Source organism: Lepidochelys olivacea, assembly GCF_965140295.1.
Source record: "Lepidochelys olivacea isolate rLepOli2 genome assembly, chromosome: 20".
In the NCBI taxonomy this organism is placed as follows: domain Eukaryota; kingdom Metazoa; phylum Chordata; order Testudines; family Cheloniidae; genus Lepidochelys; species Lepidochelys olivacea.
This window is the reverse complement of record NC_140430.1, coordinates 21,896,069-21,913,258: the sequence shown is the minus strand read 5'-3', so window position 1 is coordinate 21,913,258 and position 17,190 is coordinate 21,896,069. Positions and strand designations below refer to the sequence as shown.

Sequence of the window (17,190 nt, the reverse complement as noted above, 5' to 3'; positions counted from 1 at the left end):
TAGCTCTCACATTGCAGGGGCGGAAGGGCCCCGGTCATCAGTTGCCAGGAGACAGCGTGTCAGCCATTTATGTTCACTGGCTCTTTGCTCTGCAACAATTACACCCCCTTATCCCACCACCTAGAGACTTAAGAAATGCCTAGGGGAAACTGAGGCACCCCTACAGTATTCAGAGGAAACATTAAGAACAGTCACACTTGTTAATCCCATCTCATTTGTGGTCTTGTTACAGATGGATTCCTTACATCATGTCATACACCAGACAGGAAGATATGACACCATTGTGGGGAATCCTTTGTATACGACGCAGCGCATTGATGTAAGCAGCTTGATTTCACTTTCAGTAGATAAGTGAATTTTTTAGCAGGAATTAGAGAATGCATTTCTTATTGCACACTACCCCTTTGTGTCTTAACATAGGTTTCAGAGTAGCAGCCGTGTTAGTCTGTATTCGCAAAAAGAAAAGGAGGACTTGTGGCACCTTAGAGACTAACCAATTTATTAGAGCATAAGCTTTCGTGAGCTACAGCTCACTTAAGCTTATGCTCTAATAAATTGGTTAGTCTCTAAGGTGCCACAAGTCCTCCTTTTCTTTTTGTCTTAACATAGTTATAAATTGCTGTTTGTTTATAAAAAAGTGATTTCCAGAACCTAGTGGTCTTCTGCTATTCCTGGACTACCCCCCAGCCACTAAATGGTTGCCTGGGTAGCTAAAGGGACTGGCTAGCCTCTTTGAGCTACTCCAATGGAAAGGCTATTGTCTAAGACAGAGGTCTGCAAAGTGTGGGGCGTGTCCTCTACGGCAGTGTGGAGGGATGCCTGGGTGGGGTATGGTAGGGTCTGGGCCAGTCTCACTCAGCTCCTCCCTTACCCAGCTGCATCCCTGGCCCCCAGTGCTGCACCTGGCCCCGTCCCCAACCTCAGTGTGGCTCCAATCCTGGGCCTGCACCAGCTCCCAGCCTTGGCCGTGGTTCTGTTCCTGGCCTGGGGATGAGGCTGGGGACAAAGCTGGGGATGGACCCGTACCTGGCCACAGGCCCAGATGCTGGCCCCAGCCCTACTCCCAACCCTGGCTCTGGAGGGAGGTGGGGGCATGACACTTAAAAGTTTGGGGACTGCTGGTCTTAGCTGTATTGCTTTAAAAAAAATCCAGTGGGCTATAAAGGAAATGGCATGCTGAGACCCCCATGCTGAGCCTGGCACTAGCATTTTCCTTGGCTTATGAGAAATTCCTATTTGGAACACACTGCTTTACAAGCACAACAAACTTCGTATCAGTCTCAGGCTAGCTAATAACCTGTAAATGTTACAGATTCTCCTGTGGGTTTTTTTTTTAAATTTTGCTTGGAATGTTCTTTACTGTGGGTGGGAGAAGGTGCCTGATGTGGCAAAGAGGTTAATGCACCCATCTTTCACTTCTGGAGATGCAGTTAAAATGCAGGCATAGGTCACCAGTGAGATTTTGGTGCATCATGTCCTAGTCTCAGATTCATGCATATTACAATCTGTGTCTGGAATAGAAGCAGCTGGTATGGTGCAGGTGATGGGGTACACTTGCACAGAAGAGGGGTGTGTAGGAGGAGCTTTTGCAGCACATGTCTGCACTGAGCTCTGTTCTAATTGTTTAATTCCTCACTTTCACAAACACAACTGTTCTATTGAAATGTGGAAATATGCCAACTAAAAAAATTTATCTTTTGGATGCAAGTAACATCTTCAGGGTTTAATGACAATAGTTTTATCCCCTGTTTCAGGCTAATGGCAGCTGGCAGGACGCTACCACCCCTTCATCAATCACTTCACCTGCTGGAGACCCTGGAAGTGTTAATTCAGATGCGTCTAATTAAGTTTTTAGGACCTATTGATGAGAGGAAAGAGGTCATTAGTGTAATTTGTCAATGTTGCTCTCTTGCCAATACTATTGTTTATACAACTTGACACACAGCTAATTACCTCAGACAAACCCTGGAACCAATAGAAGATTGTGATCACAGTGATACCTCTCTACCTCTCAGCATGACACAGTTGAGTTCTTTTTACTTCAGCCCACTGGGATGTGAAATTGTTTTAAAAGAACTTGCTTCATTTTCCTAACCAAATTCATTTTTTAAATATCAATTTTATGGTAAGAATCTGAAAGTATCTCTTCTAAGACTTGGCATTTGTCTCCGATTTTCCAGTTAAAGTTGACTTATTTTAATTTCCATAAGGTTTTTTTTACTATGAAATTTCTGTTCTAGTTGATAGTTACTAACATTTAAACCCCCTGTATTGTAATTGTACGCGTTCTCTGTATTGTAATTTTGTATAGGAAAACAAGCTTTTCTTTTCTTAACTCAAATTCATTCTGAACTAATTAACCAGAACAGAACATTGCTTTACCAAAACTTTCATTGGACTTTGCTATTGAATAGGAACTTCCATCTTTTGTGTCATTTCATGTAGTTCTAATTTAATGTCTAGTGTAAACTCAGACTTCCCTGTGAATAGATTTTGTGCATTTATGAAAATGTTAATACAAAATCCTCATTTTCAGTTGAAATTTTATCAAAGATAATAAACTTCCAAAGCCTTTTTCCTTCCTGCCTTTTCATGAGCCTCCCCTCATCCTTATGGGCTTGCTGGTTAGTAGCAGCTTAGTGCAGCCATTTTGACAGTGCAGAAACCTCACTATATATGAATGCAAAAACAACCCATGCACCATTACTCAAAACAGCGTTTGCTAAAACTACCTGTGACATCTGCCAGGGTACAGTCCAGATCGTAGGACAGCTGTGCCCCCTTAATTCTCCATTCTGGTGTACACTATGCCCTGCTTTTGCTGTGTGAGCTGCCACTCTGCCCACTCACCCCAGCCTTTACCAGAATGCTATGCCCAGCCACTCTTGAATTATATATGGGCAACACCTGCATATCCCTAGTCCCAGCTTTGCACCCCAGAAATGTACCATCTTGTACTGTTTGGTTACTGAGCAATACAAGCTCATAAAGTTTGTCATTTTAACCTGGTAGAGATTTCCCAATCACTTCAATCAACCACACTGTTTTAGGTAAAATTACAACAAATGTATTAACTATAAAAATATTTCCGTGATTATAGGTGATAGAGGCATAGAAAATCAGAATTGATTACAAAAGAAATAAGACAAAAATTGCAAGCTAATTCCTACACTTTCATGCTAAATACGTTTTGAAAGCAAAAAGGTTTCTCTTATCCAAATCTTTCAACTGTTCATGCTAACTGGACAGTCTTCCAGTCAGGACCATGCCCCTCCCTCACAGTTCACTGATCAGTCTTTTTGTCTTCCAGACAATCTTGCTTCCTTGTGTACAGATGGGGAAGGAGAGGCCCTGTGGTGATGTCACTGTCCCTTACTTATACACTCTGTTGGGGTGCAGCCAATGAATTCATAGTGTCTCTCTCAGGTGGATTGCAAATGTATTACTCATGCCTCTTGTGCACCTGAGGCTTCACATGTATGGGTTTTGTTTACTGTTTTTATTACTTCTGGGGGGCTGGTCTGTGGGTGTTTCACAGACCCACAGGTTTCAGTAGCAAGCATATGGCAAAATAAGAACTCCATAAAGAACGAGGAGTACTTGTGGCACCTTAGAGACTAACATTTATTTGGGCATAAGCTTTCGTGGGCTAAAAATGATGAAGTAGGTTTTAGCCCACGAAAGCTTATGCCCAAATAAATGTTAGTCTCTAAGGTGCCACAAGTATTCCTCGTTCTTTTTGCTGATAGACTAACACGGCTACCACTCTGAAACCATATACAATGATGATACGCACATTTTAACAGGACAATGTTTAACAGGTTATAACTTTTCAAATACCACCTCACAAGGCATACTTTGTACAAAACATATCATAAACATTGGTGAATATAGGGGTTAGTGTGTGACACTAACACCATGCTGAGAGGAAGAGTCATGGTACTGTCTAGCTTTTCTTAGTACAGAAACAATTGGTCCAGTTCTGCCATTACATACACTTGAGTAAATGGAAGCCCTGTTTGGCTCACTGTGTTCTTTTTAATTATATAGAATCCAATTGATCGTACAACAGATGCTTTAGAGAGGAGTCTTGCCTTTCTTACTGACTTTTAAAAGCCAAACAGGTTTAGACCAGTTATGAATTGGATAGTAGGTGATTGCATGGTGTCTCAGAGTTGCTTCTGCTACCAAGGGCTGGTTTCTAATTAATATATATCATATAGTACAAATACTTAATTTTTTTGAGCAAGAGTGCCCCACAACTGTGGGCTTAAAAAGTCTGTATAAGGAGGATCTAAATAAGGCTGCCTATTTATAGAATGTAATATGAAAGATAGCAAATAAGGTATAGGGGACTAATGAAGGCTTCAAAAAATCAGTTGGGAAAAATTTTATCAGTGTTTTTTAGGAGATACCACATTCATTGTAAAGATGTACATATCTTATTATAGTACCTAGTTTTTAAATTTGGAAACTTAAACATGGACAAATTGGATACATCATGTGACATGGATCCTGTCCTGTTAAGGAAAAAGCTAATATATTTCTCACTGCCATTCTGCACCCTATTCCAGTTGTATTGGAGCTCTTTGCTATTTTAGGGTTATATAATTTAAAGGGTTGCCAACCCTACAGGATTGTCCTAGAATCTGCAGGAATTAAGGATTGGTATGTCATGAAACCTCCAGGAATGTGTCTAACCAAAATTGACAACCGTGTGTGTATACACACTTAAATGCCATTTAAAACATTTGACTTAACCCTCCAAAAATGACTCTATTAGTGGCTTATATTGTGTTTACACGTTACAAAATTTAAATTGCCTTTTAAAAGAGAAAGTATCATTATGTTTTGTCCTGAGTTTCTCTATAGGGAAGATAAAGTGACTTATCAAACTAACACAGTAGGGACTTTTAGGATAGGATAATCAGTATGACTTCCCTCTAAATAAGATATTAAAAAGTTACCAAATCCTGCATGCCTGTCTTTACACATAATGCTTATGAACATGTAAGCCCCGTCAGTCCCTTTTTAGCTATTTTGTTACACATAGCATGCTGAGAGATCTGTGGGGCCTCTGCCCACGTGTAGGCAGGTTTAGAGGACTCCCTTTGCTGGTTAGAACAGATGGAGGCTTGTATCCTGCAAAGCAAGAATCCCTTTATCTTTAGGAGGGGTGAGGGAACTGCTGATGTGTGGAGCTGGCAGGTGAATCATATGCCTGCAGCCTGCTGAAGGGAGCTCTGTCCTGGCTAGTTCAGGTTCTGACCGACCTCCTCTCACAAGGATTTCTATGTAAATAATCATTGCAGATTCCTCTTCACAACCTCTCCTCTGTTCCTCTCACTGGTGGCCCTAGAGCCCTGGCTGCTCTTCACGATACTGCCCCCAAAACTACACTTCCCAGGACCCACCGCGTGACTAGCTCTAGGCCCTGCCTAGGATCTCTCCCAGAAGCCCTTGCAGCGGGTGAATGTTGGCGGCGTCCTGGCCGCGCGCATGAAGTACTCCCAAGAGTCTCGCGCGGCGGGCCTTGGTCCGCCTGTCGCCTAGAACTACGAGTCCCGGCAGGCGCTGCGGTTGGCCGGGCGGCCTCAGTGCGCCTGCGTGGCGGCGGCCGGGCGGTTTGAGTGAGGGCAGAAGGCGGCAGGGATGGAGGCGAAGCCGGAGGAAGTTGGGCGGGGCCGGTGAGCGGGGGCCGTGGGGTGCGGCGGCGGCTTCCCCCCCCGCTGCAGTGTAGCCCCCTCGCCTCGCTGGGCCCCCCGGGGGGCGGTTGCGGTGTCCCCCGTCTCTCCTTCCGCAGGCTGCGGGGGGGGGGGTCGCTGCGGTGCCCCCCTCCCCCATGGCCCGTGCGGGGGGGTGTCCTCGCCCATTCCCACGGAGAGCGACCCTCCTGTCCCTGCCCGGCCACCCCTCCCCCCCAGGGCCCCCCCGGCCTGGGGTGCGCCCCCCCTTCTCCTCCCCCCCTGGGGCCCGGCTCTAGCGGGCGCTCTAGGCGCCTCGTGTCCCCGAGCTGCCCCGCGGAGGGGGCTGTCCCAGGGCCCCGGCCTCCGCGCAGTGTTGCTGACGCCGCGGGGTGCCTGGGGCAACAAGGAGGAGCAGAGGGGTCGGCGCCCGGTGGGCTTCGAGAAGCCTCGCGTGGCTGCAAGAAGTCAGTAGCTTTGGCCAGGTTCTTACCCCACGTGTGTTTGGTGTTGCAGGACTAAAGAGGCCTGGCTACAGGAAACGCAGGTGAGCGCTGTGCCCCTGCCCCACCTTTAAAATGGGGTTTTGTTATCTATTTGTACTGCAGCAGTGCCTAGAAGCCCCTGTCTGGGATTAGTGCTCCTGTGGTCTAGGTTCTGCACAGAAACATGTAGCAAAAGACCGTCCCTGTCCCAAAGAGCTTGCAGTTTAAGCCATGGGCTCTTGGTCTGGAAGTCATGACCCATAAAGAGGTTACAAACAGGGTATCAAGGAGTCCCAGTCATCCTGTGCTTCATATATTGGTTGGTGGGAAAGGTGGAGCATCACTGGTCTAAATGAGAAGAGATGTCAACAGTTGGGGGATGTGTAGAAGGACAAGTTGGCACTGAGCTGATCATGTTGATCACAATAAGCAGAAGTTGCAGCATACCACTTGCCTAGCTGTTGTCAATGGGCACTGAGATTGATTGTTGGGAAAGGAAAGAATTTGACTATGCATCTTTTTAAGCTTTAGACGAGCAGCCACGCAGGCATCCTGCCTAGTTATCTCTTCCCATCCCTTGTGTCCACATGGATTTCTGTTTTGTGGAACTAAAATATATCATGGAAAATATTTATTTCTCAGAATCCCTCCCAACAGAACCTCCCGGGTGTTGAAGATGGGAAGAACAGTGGTGGAACACAAGGTAAGGTATTATTTCAAAGAACTAATTATTAGTTCCCTGGGTAAATGATAGTGATGTGACACAGTCAAGTTGGTTTGGTTTCTAGAGGTGTTTCAAACACAGGGATATTCACATTAGCTATGACCAGAATTGCAGTATTAGGTTGCATACTGGGCCAGATTGGGAAAGCACAATCTTCCTTCATCTCTACAGCCCTGTCCTTCCTCCCTTCCTGGACTCTGCAGAGGATGGGTTTAAAGATTAATTGAAGGAGTGGGTGGGAACAGAGGGCTCAAACGGTCCACACCCTGACTCTGTGGCGGTCGCCTGAAAAAGGTGTAACAGCCATCAGATCAGAATATCTTTCAGTCACTGCCACCTTGGGCTGGGTTTGAAACAGTGATGCATAGGTGACAGGCCCTATATTCCCATTCACAATCCCATGAGAGGTAATTTCCTCTGCTTTAGCGTTTCAGTGGATTTTATCTGTTATGTGTATTTCTTCTAGAACATGACCCCAGTGAGGAGAAAGTGGAGCCTGAACACTTTTCAGAGCCGAACAAAGTTATTAGTCCTGGGCCTGGTAACAAGGCTAATGTGAGAGCAAGTCCCAGTGACAGAGTCAGAGGGGCTACTAGGAGAAGGTCATGTCCTCATCCTAGCCCCAAGAAAATTGACCGGAGTCCCAGTCCCAAGAGGATATCTCCATGGAGAGAGAGTCCCAGGAAAGGCCTCACTTCAAGTTCATTTAACTTGTCCCCAAGGGCACTTGCCATTAGCCCACAAACCACACGTCGCTCATGGTGCCGCTCCAGTATGAAAGGAACCAACCGCCGGAAGTCGCTGCCTCCTTTCCACCAGGATGTCACAGGTAGGTGCCATGTACCGCCTTGTGATTAAACTATGCTGAAATCCTGTGTGAGAATTCTGGACAAATGGAACTCTGACTTCATGGGTGCAATATGTAAGGCACCAATGCAGTGATTGGGCCCAGACTTTGCTCCAGTTAGGGCTATGTTTGGCAGCTTTCTCTGAGTACAGCACAAAATGAGACCTGGCAATTTTGACTTTAAAATGGATGTTTAGATCATGAGTGCTGCAATGATCCAGTTTAAGCTAATGGGCTATTTATAGCTCTGTCAGATGTCCTTGCCCAAAAGAAGATGGTGACATGAACACCAGCTAGCATGAACAGCTCAAAAATGTGTGCATGTGTACCGTACAAAGGTTCTAAGGGTGAGGAGCAGCATCTGGCTGCACGCAAAGCACTGCTTCTGCTTAGTAAAAATCTGGAACACCAAATCAGACCTTTCACTGTAGAAGTTGGAAGCTCCTATCTCGGAGCATGTTCCATGCAGGCAGCCCAGAGACTGAGTTATATGTTTGATTCTCCATAACGCCGTTCTTTTTTCTTTTTTCTTTTTTCTTTTTTCTTTTTTCTTTTTTCTTTTTTCTTTTTTCTTTTTTCTTTTTTCTTTTTTCTTTTTTCTTTTCCAAAGCAGTTCCTTAGTTCCGAAGTGTGTGAGATTCATCCACTAGAGCATGCATAGAAAGGAACCTCCCAGCCCCAGATTGATGGACCATCCTCCAGTGAGGAAGTAAATGCAGGACTCAGCATTAGAGAGTTAACAGCTCTCTTAACGACTGCTTGAGTTAAAAAGGAACTTCTGTGTTAAAGTTTTCATTACACTTCTAACATGCAACATCTGCTTTGTTACCTCTCCATTTAGCACTTGAGATTGGCTCTTCTGGCAATGAAGTTGCTGGATAGACTGTCCCCGCTCTTGTGTCTATATGCATCAGTATTTACAGTGTCCAGCTCAGGGACATTTCAGCTGCTCACAGTTTGTTGTAAACTTGTCTTTTTTAAATGTGTTTGTGTTTAACTTTTAGAGCTGAGCAAATCAATCAGCCTTGATTTTCCTGAGACTGACAGGCTTTCCATGCTCCTGCTGTCTAGTTTCCAGGTGAGGTCTCTGAAGGAACTTTTTTGCTAAAAACAAATTATTTGTGTATTATTCTGCTTCTAATACTTCATTTTTCTTGATGGGTTTTAATCTATAAATAAGTAATGAAGTGTTGTGAGGTGTGGTCTAGCAAGAGGCAGGACTCCTGAGTTCTAGTCCCATCTGAATCCCTCCATGAACAAGGAGAGGTCGCTTCACTTCCCTGTCCCTTGGTTTCCCTTTCTGTAATATGGGGGAATAAACTCCATAAAAGTGTTGTGAAGGTTAACTGTTTGCAAATGCTTTGAAAATGATACAAAAGCTAAACTTTACAGTTTATAAACAGATGTAGCTGTGAAACAAGTGAGAGAGATTAAATAGTTTGTAGAATTTAGGCTGTGGCACATTTTACTTTGTCATACCAACTAAGAGGTATTAACTTTGGATTGATTTTATACATATTGGAGCTCTATGGAAAATAATTTTTGTGATTTTTGGTTTGTAGGATTTTATAATTTCACTCCTAGCAAGGTGCTGTTTCCTGCTGCGTAATACCACAGGCATTTGACTGAAGCAATGCTGAAAGCTTTTCTCTAGTTTTGGCTGCACACTGACATCAATGTTTGGTATTCAGTCTTTAAAACAGAGTGCAAAAAAGACACTTTTGTCATGCATTGTTTGTAATAATCTTGAAAGAGAAAACCTGCTGAGATTCTATAATCATCCTCCTGTTGCACTTGGCAAAACTTTGATAACTGCTTCTCCCACTGGATGGTCTAATGAAAAGCAGCCCAGTGTCAGATGGGACATTTTGAATAGTCTAAAAAAAGAAAAACAAAACAAATACCTCACTTTCTTCTCTGTTCTCCCAGTTCTCTACCCAGAAGCTTCAGCACTTCTTGAAGCAGACTGATGGCTTCAGCCCTGAGGCTTTTAAAGCAAATGGTGGGTCTCCATGTGATATATTTAATGAAGGGGTAATGCTATACATTGAGGAGAGTAATAATCTATCTCTAGCTCTCAACTCGCACAGGGGAAAGGTCACTCAATTTCCACTCCAGAGGGAACCAAATGTCTTGGGAAAGAAGGAGCTTGAGCAGCCAAAAAAATCCCTTGAAATTGGTGCTTCTAATAACAGCCCGTGCATTATCAGTGGTGCCAAGAGAATGCCCAAAGTAAGCTTTGATCACATATATCCTCTCTCTGCCAAAGCTAGCGTGACTCGTATCTGGAATGTCCTCTGTTAGGGAACTGAACTGGTTATGCTGTAAAAACAGGGTTCATGGGTTACGCAACATCTTGGCATGTGAGCCCTGAGTACTAGTGTTCCATGTATTTTACTTCAGGCTTCAGTGTGAGTTAGTTCTGCAGAGAGCAGGTACTGTCTGTTGCTTAACTACTGCACTTTGTTTTCTTGTTGTCTTGTCCCCACTTCCAGTGAATTCAGTTTCAGAAGAGCTGATGCGTTGTACAGAGAGACTGAAACTAGATGGAACACTAAAGAAATGTACAGAAGAGCTGAAAGGGTAATGACTTCCTGTGGTCGCAGAATGTTGTTGCAACATGTCATGGAGCTGGAGTTTGCTATTCCTGTCCCAGTGCCTGATTGATTATCTTATATTGCAATTCATGAAACTTGTCAAGATTCATATTGCAGACACTGGAGACAGTAATGACCTATTGCAGGCTCTTAATGTCTGATATTGGGTACAACTTATAATGAGGGTTGGCAGGCTAAAATGCCACAATTTTTGCTTGCAAAACTTACATTGGAACTTGGTATTTGTGAGTGCTAAGAGCCCACATGTTAGACAAATGGGCTATGCAGGGCTGTGTTAGCTATCCATGTGAAAAATTTGGAAAATGTATTTAATGTCTTTAATGCTAATGACTCTAAAAGAGAATGTTCATCTTAATAGTCATGGCACCAAAGTGTCTACTGTAGTGCTTGGCACATCAGCAGGAGTTTTCTTGTTTACATTTATATCCTAGAATAGGGGTCGGCAACCTATGGCATGCATGCCAAAGACGGGATGCGAGCCAATTTTTAGTGGCACGCTGCTGTCTGCCGTTAATGCCATTAAAAATCCTGCACTGCCCGGCCCGCTCTTCTCCGCCCACCGCTCTCTCCTTCCAGGGCAGGCAAGCGTCCCCCTCCACACACCTCTTCCCCCAGCGTGCTGGGTTCTTGCCCCTCCTCCTCTCCTTCCCTGCAGCTCATCAGCTGACGGCCCTTGCTACAGAGGGGAGAGGGAAAAGGGGAGCCGCAGTGCACTCTCTGCTCCAGGGACCTTGGGGAAGGGGGTGGAATTGGCATATCCTCTCCAGCCCCCTGCTGTGACCCGCTCAGGGCAGGGGGCTGGGAGCACCCCCATGACCTCAGCCCACCGCCCTGACCCCTGAACCCCCCCCAACACCCCAGCCCTCTGCCCTGACCCCTGAACCCCCCACACATACCCAGCCCTGTGTCCTGACTCTTACACCTCCCACATCCCCACCCTGAGCACCAAACGGGAGCTCCTGCCACCCCCCCCCCACATTCCCACCTGCACCCCTCGCACCAAATGGGAGCTGCCCAGGTAAGCGCTCCTCACCCAAACCTCCTGCCCCAACCCTAAGCCCCCTCCCTCATTCTAGCTCCTGGCCAGACCCTGCACCCCAACCCCAACCCTGCTCCTTTAACCCCCAAAGCCCTGTCCTCAGCGCACTCCCACCCTCACCTCAGCGCAGAGAGAGGAATAGAATGGCTAGAACCAGGGAGAAGGTAGATATCTACTCTATGTGGACAGGGCCGGGACCCCAGACCGGCAGCGGGCTGAGCGGGGCCGGCAGCCAGGACCCTGGCTGGCAGGAGCCCGCAGACGGAACCCCAGACTGGCAGCGGGCTGAGCGGCAGCAGGCTGAGCCACTCAGCCCACTGCTGGTCTGGGGTCCTGGCCGCCGGCCCCACTCAGCGCACTGCTGGTCTGAGGTTCTGGCTGCCAGCCCCTTGCCAGCCAGGGTCCCGGCCACAGGCCCTGCTCAGCCCACTGCCAGACTAGGTGAATGGAACCCCAAGCTGGCAGCGGGCTGAGCGGGCCGGAGGTGTAAGATCAGCATTTTGATTTAATTTTAAATGAAGCTTCTTAAACATTTTGAAAACCTTGTTTACATACGACAACAGTTTAGTTATATAATATATAGACTTATAGAGAGAGACCTTCTAAAAAACGTTAAAATGTATTATTGGCATGCACAGCCTTAAATTAAAGTGAATAAATGAAGACTCGGCACACCACTTCTGAAAGGTTGCCGACCCCTGTCCTAGAATAACCAAAAATTTGAATGAAGTATAATATACTGTGTTTACACAGAGGCACTGCACAAACACTCAACAATCATCACAGCCCTGCGTGATACAGATATTGCCAACACCTTAAAATCTCTCTGATATTGTACTTCTCTGTTTTAGTATTTTATCAGACCCTGCACTAAATGTGTCATTCTTCCAGATGAAGGAATATATAAACAGGTAAGAAAAACAGCCTAGGCCTGGTTTCGTATGGCTGAATGGACACAGTTGGGCCTTTTCTCATTAATTCTTGGTGTTATCAGCAATGATTCAAGCATCTGAAATGGGGACAGGACACTATGTGAAGAGAAGCCTAACACAGAAGCAACTCAGTTAGGTTCTATTAAACAGAGAAACTCACTCTGAGATTCTTTCTGGACACCGGCTCCCACCCTCAATCTTGCTGGTGCTCTAGGTCACTGAGTTTATTTTTAAATTTTTAGAGAAAGCTTGCCCAGTGTAAGCCTGCCTTTGTAAGTCCTAGAACTGGACCATGAGCAGGGCATGAATTGCAAGCAACTTCTGGTCTGGAGGTAATTCACATAACACAGCATTCATGTAACACAGAAATCTGTGAGTCTGGCTGTGCTGTGATGTAAGCAGCCCTAATTCCACTTAAGTTAGCACTTGTTTATTTCGTGGCTGAATCTGTCCCCATGTGCATCTGTATATCTGTCTCTTGTAAATCAGAAGGCAAAATTCTGGCCCAGAGTAAAAGCTAGGGATCTGGTGTAATTTCTATAGGCCCTTTACATTAGTGAAGCCCAAGGGAGGTAATTCCTCTCCCACAGTATGTAGTAACTACATTTCATCTGTTCATTCATTCTAAAGGTTTACTACAGAGTCTCAAACTTGGGATCAGCTTTTACTGAGTTTCCAGAAAAGTGCAGAAGAAATGTCCAGGTTAGATTATTATCCTTTTTCTGTCTGTCCTTTTCAGCCAAAAATTAGATTTAAAATTGAGAATCTAATCGTGCTAGTCACTAGTTAATGTGATCCTCTATTGTATTTAATTCCAGTCTTCTAGAACCCAAATTGTTTATGTTAAAAGACTTCAGCACTTTGTGATCAGTTGTCAATCAGGTGTTCTTTCCATACATAGTTTAATTTAAATAGCAGCCCACAGTTGCATAATGAAGCAGCAGCAAACGTCAGACAAGAAAGTCCTGTTAATCATGCTGTCAGCCCTGAAGAACACATGGAAGAGAATATGTTAAAGGAATTAAGTCTTATTTAAAAATACTTGGCAAAGGACTCTGAAATGAAAACAGGTTTCAGAGGAGCAGCCGTGTTAGTCTGAATCTGCAAAAACAACGAGGGGTCCTTGTGGCACCTTAGAGACTAACGCATTTATTTGGGCATAAGCTTTCATGGGCTAGAACCCACTTCATCAGATGCATGGAGTGGAAAATACAGGAACAGGTATAAATACATGAAGAGATGGGAGTTGCCTTACCAAGTGTGAAGTCAGTCTAACGAGACAATTCAATTAACAGTAGGATACCCAGGGAGGAAAAATAACTTTTGTAGTGGTAATGAGTGTGAGTTTGACACACATTGACAAGAAGGTGTGAGTAACAGTAGGGGGAAATTAGTATGGGGGAAATTAGGTTTAGGTTTTGTAATGACCCAACAACTCCCAGTCTTTATTCAGGCCTAATGTGATGGTGTCCAGTTTGCAAATTAATTCCAGTTCTGCAGTTTCACATTGGAGTCTGTTTTTGAAGTTTTTGGTTGAAGAATTGCCAATTTTAGGTCTGTTATTGAGTGACCAGGGAGATTGAAGTGTTCTCCTATTGGTTTTTGAATGTTATAGTTCCTGATGTCAGATTTGTGTCCATTTATTCTTTTGTGTAGAGACTGTCCGGTTTGGCCAATGTACATGGCAGAGGGTAAGGCAACTCCCATCTTTTCATGTATTTATACCTGCTCCTGTATTTTCTACTCCATGCATCTGATGAAGTGGGTTCTAGCCCATGAAAGCTTATGCCCAAATAAATTTGTTAGTCTCTAAGGTGCCACAAAGACTCCTTGAAATGAAAAGTACACTCAGGTCCTGTCATTGGAGTTGTGGTAAATTATGGAAACTTGTTTAATTGGGATGTGTAGTTAGGAACTGATTTTCTGCCAGCATTTGTGATAATTTTTAACATTTGTTTTATTGGGACACTTTGGAGATCTTGTGACAGATGACAGAAATACAAATAATTTGCTGCTATCTAGCCACACCTATGCTGGGCACCATTGGAAAGTGGGTACTCCCCATGTGCAGTGGTTATATGTGTACCATGCTTTTTGTTTTCAAGACAACTGGAGCAGTGCAAGACGAATGAAGTGCAAGTGGAACCTGCTAGTTATCTCGGAACCTCACAGGCCAAAGTTCTCAGTAGCAAGCCTAACTATCAGAAAATACTCGCTAGCCAGGGTGAGGTGTTTGACTGCATGGAGCTTGTGGTGAGTTATCGGGTCTGAAATGTACTAAAGGGTTTAAAAATCATTAATGGTGCAAACACAGAAGTGTCAGCTGACCTGTTGTGTCTGAATCATTTGTCTTGAGAAGATGTCAGGCTATGCAAGACCCAGTAATTAGCTGATTTGCCTTAGAGAAGTGATTCTCTTCTCTATGCCAGTGAGGAATTGACATAGTGAGGTCACTGAACATGGTACATTGTTTAATAAATGTTTTCCAGCAATGAACACAAGGAATTTGCTGTTGTATTTCAATAACATTCTATGGTCCAAACCTGCATTACGGGAAATAATGCAAAGGGAAATAAGTGGAAATTTCTAATGAAATCATCACCAAATGCTTTGGTTTGGCATTTGCTTTATTTACCTAGTTCGCTAAATTCTCAAAGTTTTCTCTTTTGTCTTCTGAGTTTCCCTGAAACCTTTTTTTTGTGTGTTTTGCAGCTGGATGAACTACAGCAGGCAGTGAAGTTGTTGCAGACTTTCATAGAAGACAGTACACAGTACCTCCGGAATCTGTCAGAGCAACTTGGTAAGCAGACGTTCCAGCCATCGGCAGTAAATACTTCCTATCCATTAAATACAGAACCTTTGTTAAACAATAAAACCCAGAAGGCTATAGAGGGAGGTAGATTAATTTTTGTTCTCTTCCTCTCATCCCTAAATCACTTTGGCAGTACCTTGACAAGCTGTCATTAGAAGAGGTGGTTCGTTTTTTGTTTTTGTTTTTTTGTTTTTAAAGTGATAACATTTGCTGCACACGGTACTTGTTAGACCACTGTACGAAGCATTAAAAACCTGTTGAGGGAAAAATGACATTGAGTGCATGTTACCTTAGAAAGGGTTTATTGTTTATTTTATATTTAAGCTCTTACTCCACCTTCTTCATTGCTGAGGTTCTGCCTGTGTATGCAGTTCATTCTAGTATATTACACAAGGAAATCTTGGATACCTGTAGCTGTTGGGGACATTTTACTGAATATTGTATTGTGAGACACAGTATAGCCATGTTAATGAAAATAACAAATGACACCTCTCACAATTGCCTATTTAAGGCTGTTCCCGTATCAGGTCTCTTATGTACACATCCAAGGTACACCCACATCTTGAATACTGCATGCAGATGTGGTTGCCCAATCTCCAAAAAGAGAGATTGGAATCAGAAAAGGGCAACAAAAATGATGAGAGGGATGGAACAACTTCTGTATGAGGAGAGATTAAAAAGACTGGGACTGTTCAGCTTGGAAAAGAGATGACTGCGGGGGGAGATGACTGAGGTCTATAAAGTCATGACAGGGGTGGAGAAAGTGAATTGGGAAGCGTCGTTTACTCGTTCTCATAACGCAAGAACTACGGATCACCAAATGAAATTAATAGACAACTGGTTTAAAACTAACAAAAAGGAAGTATTTCTTCACACAATGCACAGTCAGCTTGTGGAACTCTTTGCCAGGATGTTGTGAAGGCCAAGACTAAACAGGATTTAAAAAAAAAAAAAAAGTTTAAATTCAAAGAGGATAGGTCCATGAATGGCTATTGGCAAGGATGGTGGCCCTAGCCTTTTTGCCAGAAGCTGGGAATTGGGCAACAAGGGATGGATCACTTGATGATTACCTCTTCTGTTCATTTCCTCATGGCCATTGTTCAAAGGCTAGTGGGCTAGATGGAACTTTGGCCTAACCCAGTATGGCTGTTCTTATGTTCTTCACCAGTCTGAGGATTTATAAAGTGAGCCCTAAATCTGTGGATGCTGAACTCTGCCTTTAGGAACAGGAGGAAATTTAAATGGCTAAAATCCCTTTCCCTGCCGTCTGACTCATAGTGCTGGGTTTGTGGATACATGTTTAGGTCACATCCTAAAAGCAGAGTACACAGTCCAGCTGTGGGGAATCTGATGCACAGAAAAGCGAGGGAACCTGTTCAAGACCTCAGACAAACTGGGCCAAAACCAAAATTAGATCCAGGTCTGTGCTCCATTGTAACTGCTTCAGATTAGCTAAAGCCTTTCCCTAGACCGGGTGGAGATAACTGAGGATTTTTTTGCTTCCCTTCCAGCATCAAGGACCTTTCAGCAACTGGAAAACTCACCTATTCGGAAACTACTCAAAGTTCCCCCAAAGAAGCCACCAGTCACCCAGTGCCAGCAGCCTCCTGAGGGTTAAACACAGACTTGCAGCAGCTGGCTGTCCTTGCCTCCTTTTGCCTTTGCCTTTATTACCTTTCCCTGCAGGCTCTTTCCCCGCTTCTCTAAGAGGCTGTGGTTCCAGAGGTCCAGGAGGCCTGGGGTGACTTAGCACCCCCTTGCCTTTGTAAATGCACTGTGGGGTGCCTATGGCGGGGGGTGGGCGCGGTGGCTGGTGGGGGGCGTCAGAGGGCTTGTTCGGTGGGACGGAGCTGTATCGCCGGACCCTGTCTTGCTCTCAGGGTTACCTGTGCTGTGAATAAAAGTGCGGGGCATCGCCCCCCTGTGCTGCCACGTGTGGGCTCTGCTCCTGGGGGCGGGGCTCAGGGCCGAGAGGGAAGAGGGAGGGGACGAACCAACAGAGCGGGGGGGGGAGGGGAGGAAGGACTGAACACCATTAGCGCCTGCGCA

General features: G+C 44.8%; 2 protein-coding genes across 2 annotated transcripts in view; both read left to right on the top strand.

Moving 5' to 3' along the window:
- The window catches only part of PBX4 (PBX homeobox 4), a 28,641-nt gene extending 26,126 nt beyond the window's left edge, over nt 1–2,515 (top strand). The window contains exons 8-9 of the mRNA XM_084610550.1: nt 233–319; nt 1,755–2,515. Coding sequence (XP_084466676.1) covers nt 233–319; nt 1,755–1,847 — 180 coding nt within the window. The 3' untranslated portion in view covers nt 1,848–2,515. The remainder of the gene's footprint in view (nt 1–232; nt 320–1,754) is intronic.
- A 2,998-nt stretch (nt 2,516–5,513) lies between these two features.
- On the top strand, nt 5,514–17,073 carry DSN1 (DSN1 component of MIS12 kinetochore complex). The gene is made up of 12 exons (XM_084610235.1): nt 5,514–5,687; nt 6,201–6,231; nt 6,812–6,872; nt 7,360–7,722; nt 8,745–8,818; nt 9,670–9,742; nt 10,236–10,323; nt 12,249–12,308; nt 12,960–13,031; nt 14,435–14,582; nt 15,042–15,129; nt 16,653–17,073. Exons 1-12 carry the CDS (start codon nt 5,653–5,655, stop codon nt 16,757–16,759), a joined length of 1,200 nt encoding a protein of 399 aa, XP_084466361.1. The 5' UTR covers nt 5,514–5,652; the 3' UTR covers nt 16,760–17,073.
- The last annotated feature ends 117 nt before the right edge of the window (nt 17,074–17,190 follow it).

Bases quoted from the DNA above. Each gene is read 5' to 3' on its own strand.
- DSN1 (XM_084610235.1), top strand. From the start codon at position 5,653: ATGGAGGCGAAGCCGGAGGAAGTTGGGCGGGGCCG. The intron at 9,743-10,235 runs GTGGGTCTCCAT...CCCCACTTCCAG, and splicing joins TGAGGCTTTTAAAGCAAATG to TGAATTCAGTTTCAGAAGAG. The intron at 14,583-15,041 runs GTGAGTTATCGG...TGTGTTTTGCAG, and splicing joins TTGACTGCATGGAGCTTGTG to CTGGATGAACTACAGCAGGC.